Source organism: Gorilla gorilla, chromosome 16, assembly GCF_029281585.2.
Source record: "Gorilla gorilla gorilla isolate KB3781 chromosome 16, NHGRI_mGorGor1-v2.1_pri, whole genome shotgun sequence".
In the NCBI taxonomy this organism is placed as follows: Eukaryota; Metazoa; Chordata; class Mammalia; order Primates; family Hominidae; genus Gorilla; species Gorilla gorilla.
In genome coordinates this window covers 40,397,749-40,423,350 of record NC_073240.2, presented here as the reverse complement: position 1 = coordinate 40,423,350, position 25,602 = coordinate 40,397,749, and the positions used below count along the sequence as shown (strand labels likewise).

The 25,602-nt window shown below is 38.9% G+C and overlaps 1 protein-coding gene across 4 annotated transcripts in view; it reads left to right on the top strand.

Moving 5' to 3' along the window:
* FSIP1 (fibrous sheath interacting protein 1) overlaps positions 1-25,602 on the top strand; it is a 192,472-nt gene that overhangs the window by 68,995 nt on the left and 97,875 nt on the right. For all 4 annotated transcript variants that reach the window (XM_055363355.2, XM_055363352.2, XM_055363353.2 and 1 more), the window contains one exon: positions 635-772. In XM_055363355.2, the coding sequence (XP_055219330.2) occupies positions 635-772 (138 nt within the window). The remainder of the gene's footprint in view (positions 1-634; positions 773-25,602) is intronic.

Genomic DNA, 25,602 nt, shown 5'->3' with positions numbered 1-25,602 from the left:
TCAAAGGACATATTCAGCTCGCATTTGTTTGGCATTAAGATTTGTTGCTTGCCTACTACATACTGTGATGACTTTTAGCCTAGATCTATTATTACTGTTACTGTTTTACAGATGATGAAACTGAAGCTCAGAGAGGTTAATTCATTTCCCTCAGGTCAGTCTAGTCAGGAACCAGGCAGGGCGAAGATTCAAAACTCCTGACCTTGCCAAATCCAGTTTTCTTCCCATTATTACACAGCTGCTTCTAATAATATGGATGGGCAGGTTTTTTCCTTCTTATTTATACATGATAAACTTGAAGTCCAAAGAAAAGTCCAAGGTCTCAAGCTGGTAAGTATCAGAGCAGGGACCAGAACCCAGGTTCCTGTTTCCTGGCTCCAGCTCTTTTCACTGTCTCCTTCTGCTTCCCAAATGATTACAGAAGTTGGGTTCCTTTCCTACTTGTTATATGTACAGTTGGACCTTTACCTCCTAAAATGGGAAGACTTTAAAGCATTATACATATTGTTTTGAAGGGAAGAAATAATTGTTTGAGAAGCAAAGCTAACCCTCAAGGCTCAGTTGCTTTGAGGTGGTATGTGACAGCACATTTCCAGCCTGTGAATGATGCTTTTTTTTTTTTTTTTTAAATTAGAAACCTGACCGTGATGGTGAAAGAAATATGGAAGTAACTCCAGGAGAAAAGATACTTAGGAACACCAAAGAGCAACGCGATCTGCATAATCGGCTGAGAGAGATTGATGAAAAGCTGAAAATGATGAAGGAAAATGTGGTAAGTCTTTCTTTTTGTTTTAATTAATTTTTTTAAAGAAAAAAATAGAGGCAGGGTTTCACTATGTTGCCCAAGCTGGTCTCGAACTTCTGGGCTCAAGTGACCCGCACACCTCAGCCTCCCAAAGTGCTAGGATTACAGGTGTGGGCCACCACACCCGACCATCTCTCTTATTTAAAGTTTAATTGTAACCAACACTTGTACCAAAAAAGGTTTCAGTCCCTTTTGACTGTTTTATGACTGTTCTCATGTGTTAAATCAGCCATGTGAATTTGTCAGTAACAATGTGAATAAAAGCTAAAAATATAATTCGTAGGACTTTGATATTATTCTTAATTTAAGCAATTTATGTAATATAAAACATTAAATAACATATAAAACATATCCTGACTTCAGATAGTGTGTAAGATACTATCTGAAGTCAGAATAATAATCCATAATCCTAATATTCTGACAGTGACACAAATATTTGTTTTTCGTGGAAAAATTTGGTAGTTCTCCCTAAAATCATCCCTATGTTTTGAACTTATAGCTTAAATTCTCTTACTTTTTGTTTGTAATTACTAATATATTATTAGTAACTAATTAATTTTAATGCATTCCAAATCTTTCTTGGCCTACTTCATGTTTTTCTTGCTCATCATAAAGACATGTCATTCCTGATGAGTGAAAACTCTTAAAGCAACTAAATTGTGAGCTGGTTGATGCTCTGAACCTCTTAGAATTGCTCTGTCATACTATGATTTTCCAACTACCCATAGAATGTTTTCAGCTGGATACCTGGATTTTACCTAAAATTAAACATGTCAAGGCTGAGCTTGTGATTGTGGTCTTGCGGTAATTACCTGCAGTAACCCCTTTTGGTCTCCTACTAAATTCTGTCATCTTGGGTGATCTTCACCCTCTTTGAGTTTTAACCAATGTGACTAGTTTGTTGCCATATTCTTCCTGAGTTTCTTATGACTCAAAATCTTTTTTTTTGGTCCCTACTTTTATCACCCTTCTCTCAGTGTTGTCACCTCATGCCTTAGCCACTTATAACCTGGTTTTTGTAGGATTTCTTGTTTCCAGTCACTCCCTTCTCTCATTATTCCGCTTAATATGCTGCACCGTGGAGTAAACATCAGGTGAGTGATTTTAAAATGTGATGCCCTTCAGAGCCCCTGAGAGTGTGCCACAATCCTGTCTTCACACCTTGTAATCAAGCCCAGCTGAACTGCCCTCACTGCCTGCAGGCCCACAGATAGCAGCACTGACACAGAGCCTACAGGAGCTCAGGGCCACCTAATGAGAGTTAGGCAGCAGATCTAAAGGGAATGAATACATTGTGCTTCTTTTATAGCTCATTTATATTTGCTTTGCATGAGAAATCTCATGGACGTTATATTTCAGGGAGACCTCTATTTCCATTTTCAGAGAGATTTCTCTGATTCTGTTGATGGGATGAAGTCGAAGAAGTAGGAATGGGCCGGGTGCGGTGGCTCACGCCTGTAATCCTAGCACTTTGGGAGGCCGAGGCGGGCAGATTGCCTGAGCTCAGGAGTTCGTGACCAGCCTGGGTAACAAGGTGAAACCCCGTCTCTACTAAAATAGAAAAAAAATTAGCCGGGCGTGGCGGTGTGCGCCCGTAGTCCCAGCTACTTGGGAGGCTGAGGCAGGAGAACTGCTTGAACCCAGGAGGCAGAGGTTGCAGTGAGCCGAGATTGCGCCACTGCACACTCTAGCCTGGGTGACAGAATGAGACTCCGTCTCAAAAAAAAAAAAAAAAAAAAAAAAAAGAAGTAGGAATGGTAGGGAAGTGTAAGGGGGCTCTTGGCCAGTCATTGTAGTGGTAATGATGGTACATTGTGAATTCGATGTGATAAATGAAATGTTTTGGTTTGATCGGTTTTGAAAACTGTTGGTACTTCCTCTCACTCCATATCTGCCAATCCAAGGTGGGCTAAGCCTGTCACTCCCCATGATCCATTCTCCTGATTTCTGACTGCTGTGGTTTGGATGTTTGTGTCCCCTCAGAATCCCTGTTGAAACCCTAGTCCCCAAGGTGATGGGATTAGGAGGTGGGGAATTTGGGCAAGTGATTAGGTCATGTCAGTGAAGCCCTCGTGAGTGAAATTAGTGACTTTATAAAAGAGGCCCAAGGGGACTCATTTGCCCTTTTTACCATGTGAGGACGTAGTGAGAAGTCACCCCTATCAAGAAGGAAATGGGCCCTTATTAGGCACCAAACCTGCCAGCTCTTCGATCTTGGACTTCCCAGCTTCTAGAACTGTGAGAAATAAATTTATGTTGTGTATAAACCACCCAAAATACCATTATTTTGTTGCCCAGACAGACTAAGACATTGGCCATTTGTCACATACCTTGAACATGTAGCTGTTATTTTCTACCACATCTCTACCATTATTTAATTTTTGGCTCAAAAGCAGGGTCCTTTAAGAAATTGTATGTCATTCCAGTGCCTTATGGAATTTGGCTACACTTAAAGGGATATGATAAATGTCAAGAGTTGGTTGTTATCCAAGTGGAAAAGAATAATACATGAGTAGATAAGAGCAATTATTGAATACCAACTATGAGCCAGGCACTGTCCCAAGTATTTTACAGATACTAAAGTATTTAATCATCGCAACTGCTCCATGAGATAAATACCACAGTCCTCATTTTATAGATGAAGAAATGGAGCGAAAGAGAGGTTGACTAATTCCTTGAGGTTATACAGCTAGTAAGTGGAGGAGGTAGGATTCAAATGGTTAGCATTTAACAACTATGCTATTACTGCCTTTCTGAGCCTTGCTTTTCTTTTCATGATTAATGTCTTTTTTTGTGAATTAAAGTGTGATAAACTTGTTATAATCAGTAATCATGAGCAAAATGTTTGGGTTCCCCTATACAAATTTAATTTTCATAGTTTTGTGTTTTATAGTCAACACTTTCAGAGGCTGTTGTCTGCATGATAAAGGCCCATGAATGTTGATCTGTACTGTTTTATGTTTTTTGTTTTTTTTTTTTCTGAGACAGAGTATCACTTCCGTCGCCCAAGTTGGAGTGCAGGTAGTCCTCCCACCTCAGCCTCCTGAGTAGTTAGGACTACAGGTGTGCGCCACCATGACCAGCTAATTTTTTTATATTTAGGAGAGACAGGGGTTTGCCTTGTTTCCCAGGCTTGTCTCTAACTCCTGGGCTCAAGCAATCTGCCCACCTTGGCCTCCTGGAGTGCTGGGATTACAGGCGTGAGCCACCATGCCTGGCCCTGTTTTATGTTTTCATTGCTTAGTGTTTCATAACTGTAGATTCATAACTGATTTCATAATTGTGGATTCATGTTGTGTACCACGTGACCTGTTGAGGGGAAGATACTGTGTGTTTCAAACTCTGAAAACGCACTGTACCTCATAGATGGCTAGATATTATTTCAGCCAGGAATCTGGAGACCTGAGTCCTTGTTTCAGTTTTGTTAATAGCCTGCTCTGTGACCTTGAATAAATTACATAGTTTCTTAGAGCAGGGGTCCCTCACCCCTGGGCCAAGGACCAGGTACGGGGCCGCTCAGCAGGTGGTGAGCAGCAGGTGAGGGTGGCTTCGTTTGTATTTACAGCTACTCCCCATCTCTTGCTTTACCTGAGCTCTGCCTCCTGTCAGATCAGTGGCATTAGATTCTCATAGGAGCACGAGTCCTGTTGTGAACTGCACATGCCAGAGGTCTAGTTTGCACGCTCCTTGTGAAAATCTAATGCCTGATGACCTAAGGTGGGACAGTTTCATCCAAAAACCATACCCCTCCCCCATCCCCTCCCCCTATTGCCAAAAGGGTTGGGGACCACTGTCTGAGAGACTTCATTTCATTGCTTTAAAATCAAGTGAGTAGTGCAAGATGACCTCTGTTCTTTTGCCAGAGATTCTTGGCACACTTATTTTTGATAAGAAGTGATGTTATTTGTAATATATAGTATCTAAAACTAGTTTGTGTGTTTCCTAAATATTTGTTATTAATTGGATTAAATCTTCTATTGAAAGTTACTTTTGAAGTTTAGTAACACTTTTCAGGAGAATGCAAGATTGTCTTTTCTATATACAAAATTAGCCTACTGCCCTCCAACCAGAGAACGTGGTTTCTGAATGATAGGAAATGGCCAACTTTGCAGTTTTGCCTTATTCTGCCTCCTGCAATGGAACATCCTTTCAGGATTACTGGTGGAAGAGGTAATCTGTGGCCACTGAATTGGTGATCAAGGGATCAAACCCATATCCTGTTTTAGGGATGGGAGAAGAAAGAGTGAGCTAAGGGGCAGTATAGGAACCCTGGGGGTTACTGGAAACGCCTGCATCTAGGATTGATTTGTCAGTAAAGGCTGGAAAAGTAGCTTAATTCTGTGTTTCAGGGTTAGGCTGAGGCTGCTGATGCACATTTATCTTGGTCAAGACTGGTTGAGGAAGTAGGATTTGATTTAGTCTGTAGGAGGTGGTAGTGTTGGCGTCAGTGGATTTAGCTATTAGGAGCTAGGGGAAGTAGACACAATGAAATGAGGTTGAAGCTCACACATTTAATATGAAACTCAGTAAGCATATAGGGACCTTGAAAAGCAGCTCTGAGAGTGGAGGAAGGATGAGCCTTGGGTGCTGGAAGTAGCATGTGTGAAGCACATCTGTAGGATTTCCTTAATGTGAGTCAACAGTGTCATACAGCTGCTCTGGGACACATTAAGAGAGAAGTAAGCAAAATGGATCATATTTAGATATTAGAGTGACCAAGATGAGGAAGAGATGTAAAACCAGGTCATACGAAGGATTGTTAATGGGGCTACATGTATTTATTTAGCCCAGCAAAGAAGGGACTAGTGTGTTTTGTGTGTGTTGGTTGGGGTAGGAGGGAAGGGGAGTGGTTTGGTAGAAAAATCACAGATGGTAACTTCCCAAAGAGATTTAAAGGGCTAACATGTTAAATGTTAATTTGATTCTTTATAGTGGAGGAGGAAAATGCATGGTGATTGGGAAGCCAAAAAGAGACGTATTTCTGGTAAATATTGAGGAAGAAAGTTAGAATTATCTCATTGGAAATGGTCTGTCTGGGACTAAGTATTCAAAGTAGACTGGAGTGACACTGGCTGGGTAGAGAGAGTGTTGAAGTATCATGGGGTGCCTGGATGGTTTAGGTGAGTGTCTCAGGCACAAGCAGGCAGCCTGTAGATGGTGAGTGGGTGGAGGAGCTGTGCTTTGAGCTCTTTTCACATGTCAGGGAGTTTGTGCTGAGCCACCTGCTGCTTGCCTAGTTGGTTCCCATGGTATTAGGTGTAGTGGCTTTAGCCATGGATAAGAGTTTTTCCACCAGGTTAACTACTTGTATGGAGACAATTTGAGTTGTTAGAATGAAGAGATAATGGGAGTATCTGCTTTCATAGAATAGGCACCATAAGACAGCTCCCACAGACAGTCTCTCCATCATTTCCCATGCAAGTGATGTTTGTCTCTGGTACTTCAAACCAGACAAACAAGAGAGTAGTTTTCTGTTGGTTCGGGTGCTCTACAGGCTTCTCTGCCCATCCAGTCTTCTAACCCCACTCTGCTCTAAATCATTTCCCTGGTCCTATTATATAAGCTTTATATAGGGGGCTTGGTGGTTAAGGGCCAGACTGCTTGGGGTTTGAATCTCACTTAGTAGCTGTGTGACCTTGGCGGGTCCCCTGAGCCCAGTGTGCTTCAGTTCACTAATCTGTAGAATGGAGATAATTACAATTACTCTAACACTAACCTCATAGGGCTGTTATGAAGTTTAAATTAGTATATATAAGGTACTTAGAAGAGGGTCTAGACATTTTAAGTGCTATATACATTTTTATTATTAACATAATTAATACGGCATTTACGTAAGCTTGTTTCCAGGATAAGGGGGGAAGGACATCATATGGAGGGCAACATTGAAGATGGAGGGGTAAGCCTTGGAGAAGAACCAGGGTACCCTTTTCCTGACTCGGGGTGAAAGAAAGGAAGGGTGGGCCAAGAAAGGCAGGCTGAGAGATGAAGAGAAGGTGGGCAAGGCCATGTTTGAATGTTCTCTACTTACCCTGTAAATTAGCGACCTCTCCGTATGGTCAGAGTGGGAGGGTAGAGTGGGGATTGAAGAAGGGTAGGAAGGGACTGGAATAGAGCCAGTGAAGATGAGAAAAAAGCAATGGTAAACGATCAGGTAGCCCGGGGGAGGTTGGAAACCCTGCTGCAAAATGGAGCCAGTCAGGAAGGCTGAAAGGTTTCTCTGACAGCCCTCAGCAGTCCACCAAAGCTGGAGATGAGGGTTGATGAGTTGAGGCAAGGGTGAGGAGAGGTTGGGTGATTGCAGTGAAAGATCAAGGGGGCAGAGGAACTGGTGGCAGATACCTATGGGGGCAGGGGAACTGGTGGCAGTTACCTATGAGACCGTAACTGAAAAATTGTAATGTATATACCTCAGATATCAGCTGGGACCCTTTTGTCTTGCTTTGACCCAGTTTCATAACTTACTGTACACAGATTAGAATACCATCTGCCTATCAAAAGAATGAGGTAGGTCTATGTATCTTGAAAAGATGTCTGTGATAGAGTATTAAGGAAAAAGAGCCTGTTGCAGAAGACAATGATCAGTGTGATTCTATTTTTATAGAAAGAAACATAGGAAAGTCCTGGAACAATATACATATACCAAGTGCTTAACAGTAATTACTTTTAGCGGGGATTGGGATGGATGGGGAGGCGAAGAAAGGAAATTAACTTTTTGTAACACACAGTATTTAAAGGGAAAAGTGTGTTGGGATTATGGGTGATTTTTATATTATTGTTGCGCTTTTGTTTATATCTCAGACTGTCTATAATATACATATGTTGTGTCTATAAACAGAAATAAATTAATGTTTAAAAATATGGAAAACATCTATGTGTACAAGAGATCATTGCTTATTGTATCTCAGTAAGTGGTTTTTATATATTTAGAAAAATAGAGTGAGTCATCACAAGGAATAATATTCAGCCTTATCAGCAATTAAAATTCATATTCAGACAACCTGTACGAACTATATACACCCGTTAGGCCAGCCAAAAGAATGACAAATGTGATATCATTATGTGTCAGTAAGAGTGGTGTAAAGATTGGGACAGCGATATTTGGACATTATTGGTAGCTGTTTGAATGGGTTATTTTTTCTCCTGGAAAACAATTGGTCAATAAATGTAACAACAGCTATAATATGATTCATATTTTTGACCTGTATAATTCTACTTTTAGGAATATTTTCAAAGTAATAATGCCCAAGGAAACCAAACAACCAACCAAACAAAAAACCCAGGAAATAGATGTTCTCAAAGAAGGGAATGTCAAAGCAACTTATATAATATTAACCCATTTAATTCTATGGTAGGATGATAAAAATGACAAGTACATGGACTTTGTCAATAGAAGACTTTTAGAAAAATTTTTTTTTTTTTTTTGAGACCGAGTCTCACTCTGTTGCCTAGGCTGGAGTGCAATGGCGTGATCTCACCTCTCTGCAACCTCTGCCTCCCAGGTTCAAGTGATTCTCCTTCCTTAGCCTCCTGAGTAGCTGGGACTACAGGCATGCACCACCACACCCGGCTAAGTTTTGTATTTTTAGTAGAGATGGGGTTTTGCCATGTTGGCCAGGCTGGTCTCGAACTCCTGACCTCAAGTGATCTGCTCGCCTTGGCCTCCCAAAGTGCTGGGATTACAGGCGTGAGCCACCACACCTGATTAATATACGACTTTTAATTGAAAATATATGATACGAAACACAAAAATAAACATTTAAGATAGATTTTTGTCAACTATGTTATATATATATATTCATATATTGGCACATATATACTAACAACCATCTGAAGGGAAATAGAATATGTGCTGTAACTTACCTTTATTAGATAATTTTCTACTTTCTATTAAATTGCCTTTATTCCTAAAGAAAGGGGAGCCATAATTAAGGCAATTTTATTATATCATTCTCTTATTTAAAGATATTTTAATCCATTAACATAATGATGGACTTTTTGAGTAATTTAAATGAATAGTAACAATAATTCATGATTTGTCTCATTTTTCAGAGGTGTGAGTGTTCCACTGTGACAATAAAGATTTTTTGTTTTTTTTTAAAAAATAAAGAACATTTTTGACTTCTAGGGTTAGGTAAAAATACCTTTGATGAAGTTGCATAATGATCCTATCTTTCACAAATCAAAAGAATTCTATTTTAGTTTTTGCATTTTAAATAAAAAATCATCAATCTGACCTTATCCCATTGATCCCACTAATGATAAAATACTCTCAAAGATGTTTTGTTAGTATTGTTAGGAAAACTTTCCCTGGTTCTAGTCATTCCAAATGCATTGACCACACTTTTTAGGTCTTTTTTGTGTCTCTTTTTGATTCTCAGTTTGAACTTCATTCATTTTCTTCATCATTTGAAGTCTCTACTATTTCTATCCACATTCTTTCTCTTTTCAGTTTCCTGGAAACCACTGAGCTTGGCCTTGTTTGGTGAACTGCATTGTCATTATTGCATCAAAATGTTTAGCACTCTAAACCCTGTTGCTGAGCATTGAGGATAAGAATGTGGCTGACAAAGGATGATAAATCCTCTCATTCTGATTCTTATTTCGACATGGTCTTGTCATTTAACCTGATATAAGCATATATGAACCCCAGTCAGAAGACTGGAGTGTTCCTTCTGCTTAGAGAATGGGGTGGAAAGTCTACCTTCAATTGTTACACATGCTATAGATTCAGAATTCTTGAATGTGAGAGCTAAAGGGGCTTGGAGGTCATTGGGCCAGTTCCATGGATTAGAAACCAAAGTCTTGAGGAGCTAAATGATTTTTCAGAAATAATCAGAAGCCCAACTCTTCTGACACCTCCACCTGTGAACATTTCAATAAATCCACCCTCTCTAAGTCACGTCCATATAGTTCAGCCAATTTTTAGCTAAGATTTGTGGCCACCCACAAATGTAGGCTTTATTCTAAAACCTTTAAGCTGTTACCAACCGGATATACATCTTTTCCACATTCAACACTACTCCAAACAGACCTGACATGTTTGTGGTTAAATAGGAAGACCAACTAGTGTGCTTTGGTATTCATACATTAATGAAGGTCCGAATTGGAAAAATAGTTATACTTTGGTGTCTTTGTTTAGAACTGCAGAAATTATTTTAATCTTTTTTTCACTTGTAACAGGTTTTAGAAATGTGGATAAAATAATAACACTGCCACATACAATTGGTATTTAGAGTATACAACTTTTGTTCTTTCTGTAGGTGGTGGCAGGTGTGTGTAATGATGCAAAACATTTGGTTGTAAACTTCGGAGAGTGAGATTTGTACATTAACAGAGAAACGTTAAAAAATTTGTTCTCTTAATCACAGGCCCATTTTGAAACAAGCAAGTAGAACATAAAATTTTCAGAATTATATATTTCTACATCATTTAATGCAGAAACCTTAACAAAACTCCTTGCAATGGAATATTATCATTTAATAGTTGAGAATGTAGTACAGTTATAGGTATTTGGCTGATGATCATGAATTATCCTGCAATGAATAAATGACCCAGTAACCTTTTAAAAGTTATTGACTACATAGATCAATATAATTTATGAGAAATTTAAAACATAATTAGCTGGAGTTCTTTGAGAGGAAAATGTTTTTATTTATTTATTTATTATTTTTTAAAATTTTACTTTAAGTTCTGGGATACATGTGCAGAAAGTGCAGGTTGTTACATAGGTATACATGTGCCATGGTGGTTTGCTGCACCTATCAACCCATCATCTAGGTTTTAAGCCCTGCATGGATTAGATATTTCTCCTAATGTTTGAGATGAAAATGTTAAGGATAGTTGGATATTTTTCCATTAACTTACTTTGTTTCAACTATCATTTATAATCAATTTATAAATATATTAGTAGGTTTCAGCTTCAAATTTATTTTGGAACAAGAGAGATTATAAATATACTTTGTATTCTACCTATACTGTAAACATTTTAAAAATTATTAAAGATGTTTGGTTCTGGATTATGGTTTTTCACATGCGTTATGATAATGCAGATGATATGTTATAGAAGGTGTAGGCATTGTGCTGTTTCTGAATAATAATGTGCCATATCTTGAGAGGCACCTTAAAAATGACAATTATGAGCCGGGCACGGTGGCTCACGCCTGTAATCCCAGCACTTTGGGAGGCTGAGGTGGGTGGATCACCTGAGGTTGGGAGTTCGAGACCAGCCTGACCACTATGGCAAAACCTCATCGCTACTAAAAATACAAAATTAGCCGGGCGTGGTGGTGGATGCCTGTAATCCCAGTTACTTGGGAGGGTGAGGCAGGAGAACTGCTTGAACCCGGGAGGCGGAGGTTGCAGTGAGCCGAAATCGTGCCATTGCATTCCAGCCTGGGCAACAAGAATGAAACTCCATCTAAAAAAAAAAAAAAAAAAGACAATTATGATAGTAACTTTGTTTTATAATATTACTTATTTTTCCTTAAATTCTTATTGTTGAGCAGAGGCTCTAGAAATAGGTAATAAGACTAGTTAGGTTTTAACATAACTTACCTTTTGCTTTCTGAACTGGTTTTTAAAGTTCATTGGTAGAGGCCATGTGCTGTAGGTGTGATTACATGGAACAAGTACAGGTACTTGCTTCAAGAAATAAATAAATGTGAATATAATTAAGTATAATTATATAAAATAATTATTGTAAAAATTATAATATGTGATACACACACACACCATATTTAAACAGTATAGCATTGAGGTAAAAGAAAAATGTATACATAAACATTATACTGATTTTAGAGGTTGAAATGAAGCCTGTTATTTGGATGTTGACCCAGGGTAGTAACATGCCACATGGGACTGTTTACAGCCCCTATGCAAATCTCCGGATGGGAGAGTTCTAGTTCTAGCTATATGGCAGACTAGATGTTAAGGGAGACCGTGCTTGGGAAAGCAAGCCTGAACATGCTAGATAAAATATATTTTTTAAAAAGTAGTTTTAAAAGCATGGCTGAGCTGGCAGAAATGTAAGGGAATTCCTTGGAGGGTAGGAATGGGAAGACACTATGTGTCAGGAGGAGTAAGTGACCATTGGAACAAGCATTGGTCCCTGTGGTATCTGTTAACCTCTAAAGGCCTAAAGTGTGGGTTTTAACCAGGCATGTGTAGGGAGCACAGGAAACAGAGCCCAAGACAGGGTAAAGGTCAAGTCAGAGCTCCCACATAGAGTCAGCACACCAAATGGTTAACACCGAGTGGAAACACTAGGAAGAATCTGCTCTGGAGAGGGCATGGTGGGGACATATATAACTGTCTCTGCTTTGGTTGTGGGAGGAATGGAAAAGAAAAGTCCCCCATGAGAGTTACCAGCGATAAGCCTGCATGAAGGTAGGCTTTGGGTTTGAGTTCATACCACCTGTAGGGCCAAGTTGAATGTTCAGTTGAAAATGGTCTTGGATTGGCAGTAATCCCAGCTCCTGGTAGGAGGAAAGGGAAATCTCTCTGGAAGAACACAATAATTTAAATCTAGACCTTAATAAATTCCCACAAATAAAATTGAAGGGCCATGAATCCACGGTAGAGGACTCCTCCCATCCCCAACACATAAAGAAATAAACTATCATGAGCAATCGTTAATTGAAAAAACACACTATAGAGTCAGTTCCACGTAGACTGCAGAGTTTGGAGTGGTCTATTTCAGAATGTAAAATATGTCTGTTTAATATATTTAAAGAAATAAAATGAGCTTTGAGAATATGACAAAGATTTGAAATGAAACCAGATAGAATTTGTAGAAATGAAAATATAATGTTAAGTGGACATTCTTGGAGTTAGACCTTCCTTGATCCTTTAAACAGGATCCTGGCACTTACATCTATTTTCCCTTCATCATTCTATAGCTTTTTTTAAAGCTTTGCACCATCCCTCTAGTGAGAACAGCATCAGTTTTTCAAACCAGTCAGAGAAAAGTTGTTATATAGTTTTTCTAGAACAGCACGTTAGCCTCTGAGACCTGGGGCAGAAGGAAGAAAAAGAGATACATTATAATCACACACAACCTACATGTGCAAGAATATTATTTTTTTGCCAATAAGATGCATTTTTTTTCCAACTTTTTTTTGCCCTTCTTATTGCCCTTCTTAGCTTCTGCTCTTTGTTCCTTAGAATGTTAATTCTTATCACCCCAACTTTTTACATTGAACAGTTTATTAATTGGAACACATACTGTATTTACTAAATAAGTGTGCTCCCTGATCCATTAAAAAATTTTTTTTAAGACAGGGTCTCACTCTGTCACCCAGGCTGGAGTGCAGTGGTGCAATCTTGACTCACCGCAACCCCTGCCCCCTGGGCTCAAGTGATCCTTCCACCTCAGCCCCCCAAATAGCTGGGACTACAGGCACGCACCACCATGCCCAGCTAATATTTGTATTTTTTGTAGAGGTGAGGTCCCACTATGTTGCCCAGGTTGGTCTTGAACTCGTGGGCTCAAGCAGTCTGCCTGCCTCGGCCTCCGCAAGTGCTGGGATTACATGAGTGAGCCACTGCATCCAATCAAAGCTGTGTTTTAAATGGGAACTCACCTGGAATGGCACAAAGATTCTGTGTCCCAATTTTTGGGTTCAGGAAATCTATTCATCCTTTGCAGATGCTCAGGAATCGTTATGTAACTGGATTCTTCTGCTGAATTGATATGGGGACCTATGGGCTGCATAGTGGAGTAGTGAAAGCCTTGTATAGGCACTGGGGTGGGCAATCTTTCCTCTGTGCTCAAGGCCATGGGACATCCCTTCATATATTTGTAGTAATTTTCTCTGGAGCTCAAAATGGAAAGCAATGGGCTGATTATTATTTTGACAGTCATAATCTGTGACCAGACTTTAAAAAAACATTGTGGTCAATGATGTTGCACAGTTACTTTTTGTCTGTCACATAGACAAAACAAATCCAGATTTAATTCAATGCAAACAAATAAATAAAATGCTCTGCTAAGAGTATAGAGTCAAGCTTTTGATCTAGTGGGAGAGGCTGAGACTGATCGAAAATATAAGGCAGAAATAAATGACATGAGAGAAATAGAAATAAAGTGCTATATTTGATCAAAATAGAGAACAGTTATAGCAGAGCGATTTGGAAAGGCTTTGTGGAAAATGTGAAATCAGAATTGAGTCTTGAGGAATGAGTAGGGTTTCATTTGGTATAGATGGGGGTGGGTGTTACAGAAAGAAGACACTTTGTGGAAAAGGGCCAGCTTTTGGAAAGCTTGGGCCATTACAGGGAACAGAATTGATCAGTAACATTTATGAATTAATCATAGAAAGTTCTGACTTTTTGCCAATGCCATAAAGATATATGACATTTTAGAAACTTGAATTTTGCTGAACCAAGAACTTGAATCAGGCTTTCTGCAGGGCTCTTGTTTGGGAGTGAATCACTTAGTGAGTGAGTGAGTGCTCCCAGCTGAGGGCCTGGCATCCTCAGCCAGTGCAGCTCTCCCATTCTCAGCTTGGCATGGTGTGGGCCTTAATACTTGTGAACTACTGAAGCTATGTTTCTATGTCTTTTAAAAAAATATCTTCTAGTGGTAGTGACTGAAAAACAGACAGTGGTTCTTATTAGCAACAACAGTGCTTCAGAAATTTGAGTGGAATGCTGAATTTGGTATTGGATCAGATGGGTGACAGGAGTGTGGAATTTTGCAGATGACTCGGGAAGAAACTCGTTTTCACATTGGAGGTCTGCTTTCATCCACTCCGGATGACAGGAAATAGAAGGAAGTAAAATTATAAAAGTAGAGTGAGGCCATGTTGAATAGCAGGCTGTGACTGGTGGATAAAGTTTTCTAAGCAGCTATTTGATTTAATATGAACTAAACTTTTAGAAAAGATATTACTGGCAGGTTGATTATACTTTTACTATCAACAAAGATACATGCTGAAAGTTGTTGTAAGAACTATTCAAAAAAGTGGACGTTCAATAAAATGAAATGATCCACATAAAAGACATTATATTCTCAAAGTTTCCATTCTCCCAACTTTGTATCCAACATTAAGATTGTGAATTTTGTTGGATTTTTCTTTAATCCCCTTATCCCTAGGCGTTTATTCATATCTCTAACAAAATTGCAATAATATTTGTGAAAATATAGCTATGGTACACATTAACAACTGCAAATCCATTTACCGTTCTTCCTTACTGATAAAATTCTAGTTAAAAATACTGTCTCAGACTCCCTTGTAACTAGGGTGACCACGTAAGTTAGTTCTGGCCAGTCAGATAAAAGCGGAAGTCTCCTGATAAAAAGAAAAACCGCTGACATGTGCCTTTTGCCCTTCATCTTTTCCCTTCTTAGTTGGAGCATAGATGCACTGCCTGAACATTCAGGAGGCATCTTGAGACCACAAGGGCAGGTCGGAAAGACAGAGGAGGCTAGGGCAGTTGTCCCATCATAAAGCTATTGAATCACCTCTTATCTGTTTACCTCTGACCAATTTCTTAAGTTGGAAAATAAACCAACCTTGGTTATGCCAGGCAGGTCATTGGGTTTCTTTTATGAAAGCAATCCTAACTGATACAGTAGTCCACTTTTGGGCAGGTATAAAATGGTTAACATTCCTCCTGGCGCACTGGGAGAATTCAGGGAATGAATGAGTTTTGCAAGGGAATTGTGGTGGCACTTTAGTGTGTTTTCCCTGTGGGAAGCGAGTTTGAACCCCAAACTGAAAGTTACGCCATCCACCAGCATTGGCAAACTATAACGCCACTCCACTGCTCAAGTGTATGTGGCACAAAGGGGCAGAACACCGCTGGGGAAAACACTGATCACGAGGAGTGCAGAGTGCTGAGATTAAAGTAGAGCTAAAGCTTCTAGTAAGCACAGACGTTAATTTTGGGGAAAAGGAGTAACTAGTGACAGGTGTTTTACCGAGTGTGGTAGAGGGAGCAAATCTCTTGAGTAATGCCACTGATGAAGACCTATTATTTAAAGAGAATACTGAGTATTTGCAGAGTTACAGAAATGGCAGTAAGAATCTCGACATGATGAACTAGCATTCCAGACCAGCACCATCCAACAGAAACACAATGCAGCCACATAAGTAATTTTAAATCTTCTGCTAGTCACATCAAAAAGGCAAAAAGAAGCAGATGAAATTATATTTAACTCACTATAGTCAAACATCATTGTGACATGTAATTAATATAAACATTATTAATTGTATATTTTATATATATATTCAATTAATATTTTATATATATATATATTTGAAATCCAGTGTGTTTTGTACACTTTCAACACATCTTGATTTGGACTCAGCCGCCTTTCAAGGTCTCCATTGCCCCATGTGGCTGGTGACTATTGACAGGGCAGTTTCAGAGTAGAAAAAGGTGATTTATGTAGTACTCAGATACATTGGTTTATTTTTTTTTTAAAGTAAACATTTCCCCAACATTCTAATTTTCTAGGGGTATAGAAGAAACAGGCATTAGTAAGATTCTAGGAGAGTCTAAAAATAGTGAAGAGAGAGGTCCCATAGAAGTGTCTAGCTGTGTGTTTTTAAAGTGAGTCTGACATGGGTTGTTAGATTTGATCTAAAAAATGATGGCCAAGAAATGAAAATTGAAATAAAAGATTTATTGAAACCATATGTGTAATCTTGGAAAAGAAAGAATATGCTCAATTTCACATCTTGGACATATTGAGAAGTAGGAGAAGTGTGTCTTTGTAGAATTATTCACAATGTCTATCTAAAATGATGGAAACTTTCTTGTTTTATTATTTTTCTGTTATAGGCTTTTCTTAACTTGGGAGTGATGAGTGAAGACGAATTTGGGAAGCACAGGGCAGAGTGTCTTACTTCATTCTTATATGCTGCTGAGCTTGATGTCGACTCAGTTTGTATTTGATTCCTGAAGTTAGAATATCTCAGAAATCTTTCTTTGGGCAGTGTTTGCTAATGTAATTATTATTTATCCCAGTTCATTCCATACATTAAGTATTCTGGAAGGGTATTTAACTCTTCACATTCTTATTGGCCAACCAGTATCTAATACATGGAATGAGGTTTCAGGCCCTGCCTCCACTGAGGCGCTTCCCACTGGGAAGTACTAGAGAATATTTTTAAAGAGTCTCTGTGGACACACAGCAAGTTTTAGGTTTTTTTGTTTTTGTTTTTGTTTGGTATATCTAGAAACACACTTTGTGAATGTGAAAGGTTCTCTTGTACCCAACTAGAAATAATCGCTGACTGCCTCTGAAGATAATGATGGAGAATTTGTTGAAAGATTTCTCTTTAATTATAAAGTGGCTATGCAAATGTGATTATAGTTTAAATTTATTTTCGTAGTGAAAATAGCTTTTGGGGGCATTCAGGCATTCTAGAAAAATATAAAGAAGAAAAGAAAAATTATGCATACAAGCATAGTTAACACTTGGTCATTATCCTGTCTGAGGTTTTCCCTATTCACACATACCCCAAATGCTTACCTCCCCCCATCCCAACACACACACACACACACACACACACACACACACACACACACACACAGACACCCCTTCCCCCTCCTCCTTTCCTCTCTTCTTCAATCTCCTTCCCTCTCCTCTCCTTCCTTCCTCCTTTTTTTGTCTTTTTACAAACCAGGATCATATTCTACATACATTTTATAGCCTGCTTTTTCACTTAACAATACATTATGGTACTATATGAGTGTGTCTATTGAATGAGGCCTTTCTCTGTTCATTTCTAGTAATGTCCAATATTGTTATTATAAACCATGACAGAGTGAGCATTTGTTTAATTATTGTCTTAGGATATATTCTTAAGTAGAATTGCTGAGAGTGTATGTGTAGAGTTTGGCTGTGTGTTGCCAAATTGTCCTCCAGAGAGGTTGTGTAATTTATTCTTGCACTAAGAATATTCTAGAGTGCTATACCTATAGTGTTAGTATTCTTTTTCTGCCAATCTCAGAGTTTAAAAATGATATAGTTGCTTTAATTTATATTTTTTTGGTTCCTAGTAAATTTGGACATGTTTTCAGTTGTTTATTGGCAGTTTGTGTTTCTTCTTCAGTGCATTGCCCATTTGTATCTTTTTTCATTTATTTATTTTATTAAGGTATTCTTTTCGTTTTGTATTGGAAAGCTGTCTTTATATATTTAAAACATATACTCTTTGTCACATATGTTACAGATTTTACTACCTCTAAAGTGTTAATTTTATTTACTGTTCTACAATATTGAAAAGTTTTGCAAGGTGCTATTTTTCTATCTTATTTCCATATGGAGTCATTTGTGAGAAATATATGCTGGGTATTACAGCCTGCTTTTTGTTTCTTGAAGTGATCCATCAAAAGCATTTATATACTTTCATGTATAAGCCCTGCATCATCTCTAGAGTGTGTTTTGAGTAAGTAATATCAATGAAATCACCATCTAATTATGTTCTTGCTAAAGCGCCTGCTATTACCTTTGAAGTTTGCTGCTAATCTCTTCTTACCTTCATTTCTTAGTATCTAAGGTTTAGATAAGCAGTGACAATTAAAAACATAGAGGAATGTAATTTTTTTCTTGAGTGAGTCTACTTTTAATATTTGAATTGAATGTTAGCAAGAAGTAGTAAGCTCACTGTTTTAATTTTTATTTATTCAATCTCTACATTGTGTGCAAACACACATGATCAACATCAATGGCCTAAGATTATCCTTCAGAAAATTTTCTTAGCAACTCAAACAATGTCCCGTAGTCAGTGGGCTCCTAACAGTGTATTAAGATTTAAATATCTGTCAAAAAGCAGGAATTTGCATAGTGTGGGAAGTCTACCCATTGTCATACTTCTGCATATGAAAGTAATATGGTAATATTGAATTTGACTGTGAAAAATAGTAACATTAAATTTGTGTCCATAAGAATTTAAAATTATATAGGGGACACAAATAAATATAACTCATGGGAGTATATAAACAATAGTTTAAAGGCTTTGAAGGGTAAAGTGTGTAAAGTAGAATGTGATACTTTGGCAAGAAAACTTTATAGGCAGAGTGTGAGTTATCATTTAGAGAGAAGGAGCAGAGTGAGGCAAGCAGAAGAGGAACAGTTGGGTACTGGGTGCCACGGGGTACAGATGGGGATTGGCAGCCATGGAGGGGAGGATGACAGAGAACACCAAAGGTAATTAAACACTAAAGGCAATGACCAGAAGTGTATTTTGATGTAGAGGTCAAGGACTAATCCCAGGTAGGCAGCTAGTACCTTTTCAAAATGGTGGGCATGGCATGGCTATTGCATGCAGTTTAAGAAAATAGGTGAAATGCTGGCATATGCAAATGTTAGGGAAGTACAACCTACATAAAAGCAAGACAGAGCTCTAAAATCCTATTGTTCTATGATTCCGTTTGCTGGGAAAATGTTAACCCTACTGACAGCACATCTCTGTTACAGATGTATGGGCAGATAAACGGGCTAAGAAAGAGATTATGTGATTGATTATGACCTTTCTATAGTACCTGACTTACATTAAGTATGTTTTTAATACTTAAAACTAGTTGACTAAAAATGCCTTTAAAAATGAGTCTTTATATATATATATCTTTTTTATTTTTTTATTTTTTATTTTATTTGTTTATTTATTTTTTTTGAGACGGAGTCTCACTGGCTGGAGTGTAGTGGCGTGATCTCGGCTCACTGCAACCTCCACCTCCCAGGTTTAAGCGATTCTCCTGCCTCGGCCTCCTGAGTAGCTGGGATTAGAGGCACCCACCACCATACCCAGCTGATTTTTGTATTTTTAGTAGAGACGGCGTTCTCCATGTTGGCCAGGCTGGTCTCAAACTCCTTACCTCAAGTGATCCACCTGCCTTCGCCTCCCAAAGTGCTGGGATTATAGGTGTGAGCCACCATGACCGGCCAACAATGAGTCATAATATAATTCAAACTTTGCACGTAAATATGTATAAAGTCATGAACTTACATAGTGACTGAGGATTTTGCATATATAATTTGAGTCTTTTAAAAGTTGACTTTGTTTTATAATGCTTGCTGGTTTTAGCCATCTATTTTAAACCATATGTTCCCTTTAGACAAATTTCATAATTCTTAAAACTTTGATATTCTGATTTCTATATTCTTGATACTGAGTTAGGGAATTCCTAGTGATAACTCATAGTAAATTAGTAAATGCAATTAGATTTCAAGGTCTCCATGGCTATGATGGTTACATACTAAAATCCTTGAATTAGAGTGACCAAAAAAAAATAAATCTCTTGGTATCATTTGCAGAGAATAATTATTCCTTTATTTATATAGTGCATCATAGTTTGCAAAGTGCTTGTTACTGCAGTTTTTAAATTTATTTGACAAATAATAGTTGAATATATTTATAGGGTACAATGTGGTCTTTTGATATGTATATACATTGTAGAAAGATTAAATCAAGCTGATTAATATATATCCATCACTTCACCTTCTTATCATTTTTTTTGTGATGAGAATATTTAAAATCTATTCTTCTATGTTCCTTCAGTTTTTGTTTCATCTTCATGAAAACCTTAGAGGCAGGTGGCATAGCTATCACTACCTCTATTGTTACAGATAAGGACACCAGACATAGGGCTTTGGTGACTTGTCCATAACCCACATCTGACTTCCAGGAGAGTTCTTTAAACACACACAGCCTCTATCACTATTATTTGATTACAACTCCTCAGTTAGATGATACCTGAAAGCAGTTTTCTTGATTTTCTTCTCCTTTGTATATAGTATTCTATTTTGGGCCTTAGCAGAGTTGATATTCAAATACAATATTTGAATGAATTCTTTTACTGAGAAAGGTAGTAATATAGTCCACCTTAAATAGATTGCTAAAATACTTAAATCTTATTCTGGCTGATGTTTTGGAAAAATTGGATATAGGGACAGGTCAACAACCATGCGTTCAGCTTGATTCCTTCACAGAGACTTATTGTAGCAGTCAAACACAGCGAATAAGGTGGGCAGACAAATCTTTTAATTGGCCCATGATCATGGAGTGTGCCTCAGTCATTAAATAAATCTGCAAGGGCACAAGAAGTGGTTGCTTCAAATCATTTTTATACTGTTTTTGTGGCTTATATACTTGGCTGTTCAGGAGCTACCAGACCATAAAATCCAGCCAGTGAGAGCATTGGAAGTCACGGAGCTCAAAGGTTGATTACGTGGTGTGAAACCCTATTGTTTTGTGCATGTGTTAAATAATTGCTGTCAGTGCAAGACTGTTAAAAATTCCCGACTAGTAATAACATGAATGCACTTTATGGCTTCAAAAGGAGATAAAAGAAATTTCTTAGTCAGCACTTTGGCGGCATCACAGCTAATGTCAGTTTTGTTATTGTGAGGACTTTACTTTTGGCAGATGCTCTCCCTTCTGGCAGCAGTGCTCTAATTACCATATAAATTAAGCTGGGAAGTGAGCGGAGGGCATGCAACTCAGCCCCTTCTGCCTTGTACCCAGGTTTCCAGGGCTGCAGTGCCAGGCAGGCGTAGCGTGGGCTGACGCCATGGAGAGGGCTCCACTCCCCTTCTCCCCTTTCTTCCCATTCAGATCCATTAGAGGGACATTAAGCGGCTTAGCTGCTGTGCAAACACAAAGATCATTCTTTTTTCTTCTTCTTTTCTTTCTTTCTTTTTTTTTTAAACCTAGGGTCTTCTCTCTAATAGCATTCCAGGAATTAGCCTAATCCATCCTGCTTTAATTCATAGGCACTAATTATATTTCAGCATACATTCTTACACACTAAATTATAAGTATCCTTACTTTAATCAGTTGTAACTAGTCCTTAAATTGAGGGTTTAGTACTCTCCTTTTATCGGATAACAGGCTTTGCTGTGTTATGTGATGGGATTAAACTGTTTATTTAGGATGTAGAATTGAAGACGTGGATGATGTGTTATTTTTTTTCCTAAAGCGCTCTGTATTTTCTTCAGCCAGAGTGTATTTCAGAACTTCATAATGACCTTTTATAATTTGTAAAATGGTGTCTAATGTTTAGGTCCTTTTGGGATGTGAACTGACAAGCACAATTTGTAGAAACATAATTATAATGCAGGTGAATAATCGTTTATAGTTGCAAAGCATTTCACACATAAGCTATTCTGTTTGGTATTTAAGTAGCCCTCCAGGTGGGTAACTGAAGGATTCCTGTGAGGTGGTCACTGAAGGCCACATAGTTGGTAGTGCAGCTGGTGTGGCGTACAAGTCTCATCTCCCTCTGGGGGTTCTTTCCTTCTACCTCACACTGCTTATTGACTGGAGTTCCCCCTACATTACAAAGCACCTAATAAGATGATCTTTTCCTATCAGCATTTAAAATTTTTTTTTTTCGACTTTGTAGAAAATAACGTTTTGCAGCACTTAAAGAGAATCACTTGCGGGCATTCTGTAAAATTTTACATTTTACTGACAGCACAAAACAGGAAATTGTTTTTTCTTTTTGGTGAGTAATTGCTAGTCTAGCTTTTAAAATTCTCTATCTATCACTCGCTCTCTATCTATCTATCTACCCCCTCACAGGGCTTTAAGCCTCTTGAAAGAAGTATAAAGAAGATAGACTGATGACTGCCCCCCTGGTAACTGGCACTTCAGAGAGGGTGAGAGAATTCACAGATAATTCTCTTTTCTGAGCTAGGAAGGAGTCACATTAGTTGAGAGACTTCATCACTTTCAGTCCAGTACTTCCCCAGCCCCATGAAAAAAAGTGTACCCATCAAACAATCCCCTTCTGCCATCTTTATCTTATCAGGATCTCTCTTCTTTAATAGATGAGACTCTTTGGAAAGGACTTTAATTGGCTGACGTCACAGACTCATCCCGGAACCTAACTTCTTGAAGAAGAACATTCTGCCTTAGTTTCAGGCAGGCCCACTGGGTCACTGTACACTGTCCAGAGGTGACTGGCTGAGGGAAAGAAGTGGCTGAAATCTGCTGTGTTCCATTTGATGAATGGTGCTTGCTGGCACACTGCTTCTTCTTACACAGAAGGCTCCATTCACTGGCCAAGCCTTGCAGTGGGGCGACTTTCATCTGGGGCCACTGCCCTGTTGCTGGCACTCAGAACAGGAGCAGTTGCATCCCCATCTACTTAGTCACTAAAGACAGACACTTCACTTCTTTTTTTCTTTTCTTTTCTAAATTGTGAGGAATGTCCAGGCACTTGCTCTTTAGGTGGACATGGAAAGTCACCCTTCCCCAAAGACTGGACTTAACCCTATTAATTATGCAAATATAGTGCAAATGAGTAACCATGATTCTGGGAGAAGAGTGACAGGAAATTGGTGGCGAGACAAAGTCTCACAGTGCTGATTGCCTGTATAGGGGCCAAGGAACTTCCTGGAGGAAAGGCAGTCCAACTCTAGCTCCTTTCTCTTTTTTGGCTCAGTTTTACTCGAACCTCTCTGATGGATTTATGTTGCCCCAGCAGAGGTCCCTTGGAAAGAAAGGACTCCAAGGGGCCCAAAGGGAAACTCACTATGGAGAAAGGAGAATGTTGAACTGGCTAGCATTAGGGCCTTTCTAGGCTCATGAAGGAGGGCTTGTGGCTGAGCCTGGGTTTCTGGCACAGTATCGATCCTTTGACAGTGTATATGAGTTAAGGTAAAGCAGCAGTCCCCTGGGATCCCAAGTGTGAGGCATCACAGTTGTCTTTGCAGGGATCTGGAACACCAGGGTTTGTGGCAGCAATGGACAAAAGTAACAACTCTATGGTTTTACCAGGAGCTGCAGCAGCTAGAAATGTGGACTCATCTTGGACTCATCAGGCTTTCTATTCTGTTTCGACCTGGTATTTGGAACCAGGACAGACCTCAGCATTTTTCGACAATTTGGGGTAGGGCTGTGGAGCAGCTTCAGGAGGGAGATACTGGAATTGCTGCTAATAACATAGACTAATGGGGTCTCAAAGCCAATGAACTGGGAAAAGAAGAGATTGGACTATATTTTTACCCCACAGTTATGAAGGGAGTCATATAAGTGTATTCTTCCTGCTTAATGTCTTTCAAATCCTTTATCTCTGTCTTACCACATTAACTGCTCCTTCTGCAACTAGTCTCCTCAGTCCATTTCCACACTGCTGCAAGAATGATCTTTCCAGAATGCAAATATGATATGTCACTCCCCTGATTAACATCCTATAATGGCCCTGTAACCATTTAAGATGAATCCAGATTCCCTGGCTGGCTGTACGCTTTTCAGTCTCATCTCTCGCCATAGCTCCTAGTCCACCCAGCGTGCCCACCACTGTGAACTACTTGCTGTTCCCTAACATACAAACCTTCTTTATGCCACTGAATCTTTGCACATGTTATTCTTCCCTGTTTTTCACTTTCTCATTCTTAAAGGCTTATTCAAATATCTTCCCCTTTATGGTAGAAAAACTCCACTCCATATCATCTGAATCCCAACATTAAAGCCTAATACATGGGTACTGACCTTCTACCTAAAAGGCTGGTTTTGAATGAGTGATTTTCAGCATGAGAAATGAATGACTCAAGAAAAGCCGTATCAGAAGAAGAAAGGTAGAAAATGATAATGGACTCAAATGATTCTCCATTTGCTTCTAACATTTTCTTTTTGAGGACTTCAGTGATTTATGCCATTTGTGTGGGCATTTAGATAACTAATCTTACTATTATTATAAATACAGTAATTTGATTAAGTATGTGTGATATTGTGATATAATAAGAAATACATATTTAGTCTTTGTCCCCAGTTCCTGGCACAGAATTCCTAAAACCTTTGTAATATCCTGAGTGAGAGGGGTGATAGGAGCAACTTTTGTTATAATAGTTGGTCTTGGTCTTCGGTTCCTGACACAAGACTTTCTAAGACCCTTGGACTCTCTGGAGTGAAAAGAGTGTCTTGTTTGCTAATGAGATGACTGGTGACTGGAGGCTCCTAGATAATTTCAGGATGAAGGCTGGTCACTGGAAAGACCAAAGCATGATTAGAAGGTTGGAACTTTCAGTCCACCCTAGATGTCCAGGGAGGGGAGAGGGTCTGGAGATTAAGCTCATCACCAATGACCAAAGAATTAATCAATCATGCCTATATAATGAAGCTTTCATAAACACCCCTAAATCATGGGTTTTGGAGAGCTTTTGGGTTGGTATACATGTAGAGGTGCTGGGAGGGTGGGGTGCACAGAGAGGACAATGACATTCTGTGCTCCTTCCATGTACATCTCCCTATGCATCTCTTCCGTTTGGCTGTTCCTCAGTAGTATCGTTTATAGTAAAGCAGTAATAGTAAGTTAACTATTTTCCTGAGTTCTGGGAGTCATTCTAGTTGTTGAACCTGAAGAGTGGATCATGGGAACCTCTGATTTATAATTAGTCAGTCAGAGAGTCCAGGTCAGAGAGGCCTGGGATGTATCTACCTGACATCTTCATATGTCAAATAACTCATCCAAACTAGTTAACGCCACTGAAAATTCTTGGTGAAACAGACCTCTAGAAAATACACTTCCCCAATTTTAAATTGTTCTTAGTAATTCACTAAAATTTAGCCTATGAATATTTTTCCAGTGGTGGGCTCTACTTAGCAGGCACAAAACTGGAGAAGGACACCACCTCACCCACAGGTGTTAGGCAAAGAGATTGGGTGCTGGGTCAGAGCCACATGAAGCAGGGTTTTAGAGGGCATAGGCCTGTATGTATTTGGACACTCAGCGTGGAACAGGGCTGTGCTTCTGCATAGGACTTAGAATCTGGAATAAAAATAGATATTTTTCTCTGCAGTCCTATACCTTTGCTACCTAGTTTTAAAAGTTTGTGG